The 8773-nt window shown below is 35.9% G+C and overlaps 1 protein-coding gene across 1 annotated transcript in view; it reads right to left on the reverse strand.

Moving 5' to 3' along the window:
- LOC117172764 (7-methylguanosine phosphate-specific 5'-nucleotidase-like) overlaps positions 1 to 8773 on the reverse strand; it is a 60551-nt gene that overhangs the window by 34311 nt on the left and 17467 nt on the right. Inside the window, exon 3 of the mRNA XM_033360969.1 lies at positions 3090 to 3159. Within this exon, the coding sequence (XP_033216860.1) occupies positions 3090 to 3159 (70 nt within the window). The remainder of the gene's footprint in view (positions 1 to 3089; positions 3160 to 8773) is intronic.

Below are 8773 nucleotides of genomic sequence, written 5' to 3' on the forward strand. Positions count from 1 at the left end.
TTTTTAAAAAGGAACTGAATGGGGACCTAATGGGGTCTTTACGATACTTTGTAGAGGCTCCATTCGGTTCCTTCGGTCCGCCAGGGGTCACACGGGGTGACCTTCTTAATAGTACTTTCACTGATCGTACTGATAATTTCCGACGGTAATGTACATTTTTAGGGAATAAAAATTCCCTTGGCCTCAAAAATGGGTTAGCCCGCTTGTAAAACTGTCAGATCTTCTGAGAGAAACCCAATTGAATAAACACCTTATCTACATAATGCATTAAAAACGCTGCAATCGCACACAAAAAAAAAAAACATAAGTTCAATGCTTTTGAGAAATCTCTTTGTAAATTTATCTACCATTTGGTTAGTTTCATTTATTGAAAGCATTGAATGAATTTCAATACTTTAAAAGTGAATGAAAATGAGTTATTAGAAAATGTCGTCCAACATTATTTCCATTAGTTTCATAACATAAATTAGTTTCCTACTTTGCATTTGATGAAGAACATTCCGACCCAAACAAAATTTGAACTCGGTTTTCCTATTTATTCATTTTTCCTCGGAAAGTAAATTTAATGACGTTACTGAATTGACTTTGGATTTTTTTATTCATTAACATAAAACATTCATTAACATATTACGAAACCGATGTCAATAGATCCGAGAAAAATGGCGAATTCAATATGGCGGACGATTATACTTAATAAATTTGGGATTTTCCTTAAAATTAGTATAAGGGGATTTTTAGGGTCGCTGATTACGAATCCATTGTCAAAATCTTCAAAAACAAAATGGCGAATATAATGTGGCATAACAGTAAATGACCAGTTATCGGCTTGCCAATTTAACATAAGAAAACATGTGAAACCTATAGGAAAATTGAGCGATCTATCGCGAAACAAAATTTTTTTTAAAATAAACCCCCTCCCGCCCTAGCGGTGGGTTGTGAGGTAAGTTTTTGATGGGTCGCCTTTCCCCCACGAAAATACAAAGTTTTTATTATAGACATTATTTTCGTGAGATGCGTATTTCTTGAGATATTCCGATGTTTCAAGATAAAAGAAATACTGTGTATAATTTAATTTAATGGAAGCCGCGTCTGCAAGTCTCTGCATCTAATCTTTACATATGTTCCCTACTGAAAATTCCTGTATATGTTCCTATATAGGAACGTATATTTGTCGCCTATAGGTGCCATCTATAGGAAATGACATCCTGTAAAGGATCTTATATAGCTTCCTGTATAGGATCCTATATAGTATCCTGTATATGTTCCTGCATGGGACAATATCCAGATGCGCAGTAGTATACTATGGCACGTACGGCTGCGCATACCATGAGGTACCATTAGTTGAGTACCACCGGGTACCTTATTAGGGAGTGTCCTATACAGGCACCTACGTATATAGGATCCTATGTCATTTCCTAAAGGTGGCACCTACAGGTGAAACATAGCATTCTATGTAGGATCCCTATATAGGATTCTACATAGGAACCTATATAGGGATTTTCAGTATAGTTGCAAGTCAAATCACACTGAATATATTATTGGTGAAAATAACCCGGTAAGAAGGCTTACATTAAAAGCTATTAAAAATGTTGAATCCCTGAGAATGCCTTTTCTGTCTTTCGTTTTTAAATTTTCATTAGGCGACGAAAATAATAAGATTCTGATCCCTTTCAAGGCTGATGGAAGCTGTCAGATGTAACCTTAAATAAATTAAAAGCTCAATTTTCGTTAAAAAGGATTAGAACGCGCTCCAAAAGCATGAAAATATGGTCGACGCTGGGTACAGAAAGGGTTTTAATTTACGATATAACCTCTACTGCTGTGGAGATTCGCAGCGGGAGGACAAAAGGGGGATCCAAAATTATTCAATATTTCTCACGTTACCACTGGATGCATGAAATTTTTTATTGCTTTTTAAAGCAAGCCTTTTTACTGGGAAGTCCGGACCTCTCAAGATTTTTTTTGTGCTAAATTTTAGTATAGATTTCACATGTTTTGTTGTGGTAAATTGTTAAGCTGGTAACTTGTCATTCAATGTTATGCAATATTGGATCCGTCATTTTGTTTTTTAAGTTTTTGATATTGGATTCATAATTAGCGACCCTGAAAACACCCTTATTCCAATTTTAAGTAAAATGCCAAATTTGTTTAGCATAATCGTCCACCATATTGTATCAGCCATTTTTTTTAATTTTTTTTTAATGTGAGAGTAACCAGCGAGTAACAGAATTTGGCCCATTTTATGAACATTTTATACTTTTGGCCATCTTTTCGCGTTTTTGTCCCACTTTTTGTGACATGTTCAGGATTAGCTTGCCTATGAAATATGTTTTTGTGCGTGGAAAATAAGGAGACATATATTTTTTAAATTAAAGGAAACAAGAAGAACTGCCATATCTCATAAATTGTAAAAATGGTACGGGTTTTAAAGTAAAATTTGCAAAAAACCTCTTCTACGTTAAAAATTTTATAATATTCTTAAACAATCCCTAGTGGACCGAGTGATCGGAAAGGATACTCTACAGCGTATCCTTATAGTATCCAAATAGTAGCCCTTCCGTATCATGCAAAAAAAAACTAAAAAAAAAAGCAGCAAGGTAGGCATTTGACTTGTTACAATTCGGATTCTACATTAAATTTTGAATTAGAATATCATGGAGTAATTGCAATAGTATTTTTGAAGCGTTAAATATTTCAAGAAATGTAATTAACTTCTTCTGAAGGTGATTTCGAAAGCACGAATAATCGCTTCAGTAGTATGCTGCCACTTGCGTCGCAGCCTTGTTTTCTCAGGTTTCCACTGTACGGCGCTAGCACCTAGCCGAAATTCTTAGTTACCGACGGATAACGCCTATCAACTGCTGCTAAAAGAAGATGCGACTGAAGCCACATTTGCTGTTTTTTGAGTTTTTGTTGCATGATATGGAAGGGACACTATGGGGATACTACGAGGATACGCTGCAGAGTATCCTTTCCGTTCACTCGATCCGCTAGGGATGTAACTACTTGTTTATTGTTGATACTATCTATTTTTATGAATTACCACAACGAAGTACTAAAATATCTTTAAAAATTCAGAATACACTTACCAAAACTACTAAGGTGATTCTTTCCATTGACATGTTGTTTGGTTAAAGTGAGGTCAAAATCCGTAACAACCTACAAAAATAAATTATTAATATGCAACAGTGTCTTTACAAGAATGATTTTTTATCTTAATTAAAACTAAAGTGGCACATGAATATTCCTTGAATTTTCTTTTCTTTCATGTTTATTTTACCGAAAGTACATACGACCGAACAAAAATTGACTATCATTTTTATTTACCCCATCTGTCAATTTACCTCATTTTTGTTTTTTAGAATTACGATTTGCCATGATTTTTTTATTTCCGAGTTACTATTGACATAAGTTTTATTATTCCAAATTACGCTGTTTGTCATAATCTTTGTTTTCCGATATTTCAATTTTGGATAATCTTTATTTTACCGAATAACCATTTTACATAATTTATATTTTACTGAATAAACATTTGAAATAATTTTTATTGATTTAAAACCACCATATTGTGAGCCTATAATGAAACCAAGAAAAGTAGGCAATATACAGCACTTTCTACACCGTCCAGCTAGCCAAAGATAATTAGTTCCGAACACCAACGCACATTCAGATAAGTACATTGTTCCAGAAATGATAACTGAATTGCGTGCATTTCGGAAGAATAACAATGATGTTAAATAACAGCTAGGAACAATAAAAATCATGGCATATTCGGTAAAATAAAAAGAGGTAAAATGGCAATTCAGTCTAATAAAATTATGTTAAATACCATTTGATCTTGTTATCATGATATGTTATTCAAGAAATGAAAATTATGTAAAATAGAAACTCGGAAAAGTAAACATTAATTATGGTGGTTTGGTAAAATAAAATAGTGATTCTGCACGAGGCTTTCACAAGATATTCTTTAAAATAAATATTAGGGAAAATAGGATTAGAGAAACGATCATCCCTAATGGCACGGAATGTTCCCTGAGCGTGTAAAATGTCGGCCACTTGGGAATGTTCCACTGGGATCTGACGGGAACCTGAATTTTTGAGTTTTGAGTATACCGCATAAACATTGTTATATGATATCCATATCATAAACGCACATCAATTTTGACCTATTACTTACGGTTTATCCGATATTCATTGATGATAATAATAACAATAACGGTAATCTATGTTTTGAACGTTCAACTCGAACGTTCCCAAACGACGGACACTTTACATGCTCAGGGAACGTTCCGTGCTTTTAGGGATGGATCTCAAAAATAAAGAGTTACATTTTATCTTTTGGTATCGAATATCGTCGATGGGATCTTTGTTTTAATATGTTTGTATTTATGCTAATTTTATTTATTTCTTACGCTTAGTAATATTAATAAAATTAATAGGCCAGGCGCTAGAGCAAAAAGTGTCATTTTTGACATTAATTCCGATTAAAGAAATTATGGTTTTAAACTGTTTTCTGGGTTAATAAAAGGAACCGTTTGGTTTTCCCCCTCCCTCCACCTCTGCGTATCTTTTGGAAGTGGCGTAAACTTCAAAAAACGGTTTTTTATTTATAACTCGTTTTTGTATATTTTTTTACAAAGTCCACGTTTACAAAAATTGAAGTACACAAAATTCCCTACAAAAAAGGTTTAATTGATTTTTTTATGCGGCCCATATTTTTCGAGTAATAGCCGGGCAGTCTAAAAATTTGCAAAAAATGTTAAAAAATGGTACTTATACCAGTTTTGAATTGAGATTTGATAATTTTCTGCGCAAATTGGCGGTAAGATCATTGTTAGTAAATAAATAATAAATAAACAACTAATTTTTTATTTTTTGTAAATAATTTTATTGGCATAAATATTTTCATTGTATACGGTTTTAACAATTGCGTAAATAATTAAACTGCCCGGGCCATGTAAGGGAAAGAGGAGAGCGTCTTCACAAGTCTCCTCGTCCATGTGATTCTACAAACATGACAAGGTAAAATTGGTTAAACTCTTGCAAAAAAAGAGAACCTACAAAGAACAATGCAAGTTTTTAAAGATCAAGGTACATTGCAAGATTGCATCGATGAAGCAGGGCAAATATTCATAAAAGCGTTATATGGAATTAAGAATTAATCCCCACTGAATACAGGCAGACATCAGTACTTCATTAAATCTTTATCTAAGACTGCTTGCAATGTGGCATCTATTCCACCAACTGCAGCAGCAGCGATACAACATTCGCTTCGAACCTACCATCAGGTTCAGCAAAGGTTGGGCAACTCGAAAAGTCCGGAAAATTGGGGTTGGAAAAGAAGCAAGCTTGGCCTAACACCAATCTCCATCCTCAAAGACGCGGCCCCTCAGGAACTACTCTAGAGAATTTCATACAAATGCACCAAAGGTTGCAAAGCAGCCTGCACTTTTAGAAAAGCTGGACTGCTATGCTCAACCATTTGTGGCAGCTGCCGTGGCCAATCTTGCACAAATATCAAGACGAGGACACCAGCGACATTGATGACAGAGTCGAAATTCAACTAGAGCGCTTCTTGAGAGACGAGGACGACGAAGAGCTCCAGTCAGAGAGAGTGAGAGGGAGGGGGAGAGAGAGCTGAGTCAAGCAATGATGATGATGACAATAAACAGGAGAGTAGAGGTGACCTCAAATGTTAGAAAATCTAAGCGTGGAGAAATTCAGGATGAGCCACTTCTCAATTAATCATATATACCGTAAGGTCAAATTCATACGAGCCATAGGGAAGCTTAAGTGCAAGTTAGACGTTATAATAACAAAAGAGCATCTCTTTCGCACTCTTTGGTATGACCGGCTTTACCGGCAAAAAGTTATGGTGCATTCAAGTTCTCTTGCCAACCATTTCTTTTCTCCAATTTTTTAATTCCTTTCTGACCACCTTTTTTTCTCTTTACAGTCCTCATCCCACCCACTTCTATTCCCCTCTTTACTAACTTCATTTTTGTTTGTGCACTCTAATCCTCTTTTTATTTTTCCTATCATTTTTTCCATCTCCTTGTTCACATTTCCCTCTCTCATTTTGAAATTCTGACCTTTTCTCTAAACTGTCCTTTTGCTTCCTTTGACCAATCCCCTTTTCCTACGCTTTTTACATTTGATACCCTTTTATTCATAATGGTATTGCTTTTTTGTCCCACTAATGTCACTATTAAGGAAAAATGATCCGAATCAATGCAATCACCTACCTCTAGTTTCTTAACCTTCTCTCTTACCTCAGCATCCACTATCACACAATTAATTACCGTTCCCCTTTCACCTCCTGAGCGTCTATATTCTCCTTTCTCATCTCCTTCTATAGTTCCATTTAAGATATATCACCCAACTCCTCCAAACTCTTCAACAGCTTTTTTCCCTCCCCATTTAGTACCTTTTATTTGGATTTTCTTCCTCTCTTTTCTCCCCATTCCCTTCCTCCTCTGTCTCCTGTTCTCGCATCGAAATCCCCACCTATTATCAGCCTAATCTCTTCTTTATTTCCTTCAATCATGTCTGTCATCTCATCTGCTTTCTCCTGTATATCGCCGTTCAGATAAACTCCCACTACCTTCCACTTCTCTCCACCCATTTTTACCTCTTCTACTATTAATCCTTCTTTTTGTTCTTTCCTGTCTTTCTTATCTTTTCCTGTCATACATTTAGTTCTTACTCCCATCACCATTCCTCCCATTGCTCTGCTTTTTTTATTCTTCCGCTTTGCATTTTGCACTTGACATTTGCAACCTCTTGGTAATCTTCGCCTTACTCTTTCCCATCCCTTTTCATCTAGCCACGTCCCTATCATTATGACTACTAGTTTCCCTGTACCTCATTTCTTACTATTTGTTCCCTTCATATTTCCCAATCCCACCATACTCCGTCTATCTATATTCTCCCATACTTAATCCATGTTCTTCCTCTCTTTTTTCTTTCCTCTTCCGCTATTTTCCTTAACTTATACTGCATATTCCTTTCTACCCATGTCAAATCATCCTCCATTCTCTCCGAGCTTCCATATAACATCCTCTTCTTTGTCCTCACTTCCCTCTTATGTTCCCATTTCTCTAGTCTTGCCAGTACCATTAGCTCCCCTATTCACTCTTCACATCCTACACTTCTCACTTCCTCTATCTCTACCTTCGCCTTAATCCTTTGTAATACTTTTTCCACTCCTTCCTCCAGCTTCTTCCCCTCTAATCTTATACCCTTTATCATTATGTTTCTTTTTCTTTCTTCCCTCTCTTTCCTTTCTATTCTTTTTTCTATTTTTCTCAGCCTTTCCTTCTCCGTATTCCCACTCTCGCCCCCAACAAAACCCCGGTTCGAGCTTTCTAGTTTCTTTATCCTACCTTGCACCTCCTCTACCTTTTTATTATTATCTTCCTGCTTCTCTAGTTTTTGTTCCAATGACTGAATCCTCTTTTCTAACTTTTCCCTGACTTCTTCCCATTTTTGTATTTCTTTCTTAAGTTCAGCCATTTCCCGCCTAATTTCCATCTTTCATTCCTCTCCTCTTTTCTTCATAAATCTCTATTACCTCTATCATCACTTCGAGAATTTCCTTTAGTCTTTCCTCTTTCATCGGGACTTCACTTTTATCTCCGCTTTATTCAGCCCCCTTTACTATTATCATTCTTCTCTACCAAATTCTGCTTTTTCGGTGGCGATCTAACCATTTTTTGATATTTTAAGCTCGCACCGATATCTTTCTTCTCTTCACTGCTTCCCCTCTACCCTCTCTTCCTTTTGATAAAAGCCTCAATCGAATCTACGCTTTTGCTCTTAATCTCTCCTTTACCATAGTTTTCTTATACTTCCACCTTGCCTTTCCTTTCTTTGATCTCCCCTTTCGACGCACTGCACCCAGTCCTCTCACCCTATCATAAATCTCCAAATAACCTAACTCAAATTTCGCCGCGATATCAGAAAAACTCAACATAAACCGATGCTGAAGAATCTTTGCTGTCATTGATATCTCATTGTTAATTACCCTTTCATAATTCAACCGGAAAGATAACAAAAATATAATTTTTCAACAGCAAAAAATGGATATTGATGCTGAAGAATCTTAAAAGTAGCATTTAGAATAGACACAGGAGTCCCGCTTTACCCGATCCCGATATAACGCATTAGGTGGTCCAAGGGGGCGAGAGAGAGAGAGAGAGAAAGAGGCGCTTGCAAGGTCAACGGAGTTGCGTAGTTTTCGGTTCGGCACCATAAGAAGATTAACAGCTGTTGGCACTGATAGGTCAGCCGTAATTGATCGTACTACCAAAAATTTACTGTGGGCAAAAGTCTCATCCATCTTGGCGGGAATTTTAAATTAGAATGGAAAGTGCAACTTGTGTTTCTTGTTTTTGTAATTGTTTATTGACATGTCTTACTTGGTCTCGGAATTGGAAAAGTGTGACAAATGATAAAAGGATGTCGCTGTGAGCACGCTGATAATAATCTATAATAATTTGTCAAACGAAAAAAATCATTTATTGAATTATTTACATATCTTGTTACGTTACCACGTGTAAAACACATATTGAATTTTTTGACAAAAAGGTTTTTTTCACTGTATAAGATGGAAGTTCGATCTAAAACACTTTGTTTTTGTTTTATACACACATCAAAATGAATCTTTAAATTTCTAACTACTATTTTAACATTATTTTTTTGTGACAATTCCTATTTTTAATACTTTAGGAAATTCAAGCGAGGATGCATGTCAGCCAGGCCCCTCGTCGAT

Source organism: Belonocnema kinseyi, chromosome 5 (genome assembly GCF_010883055.1).
Source record: "Belonocnema kinseyi isolate 2016_QV_RU_SX_M_011 chromosome 5, B_treatae_v1, whole genome shotgun sequence".
NCBI classification, from domain to species: Eukaryota; Metazoa; Arthropoda; class Insecta; order Hymenoptera; family Cynipidae; genus Belonocnema; species Belonocnema kinseyi.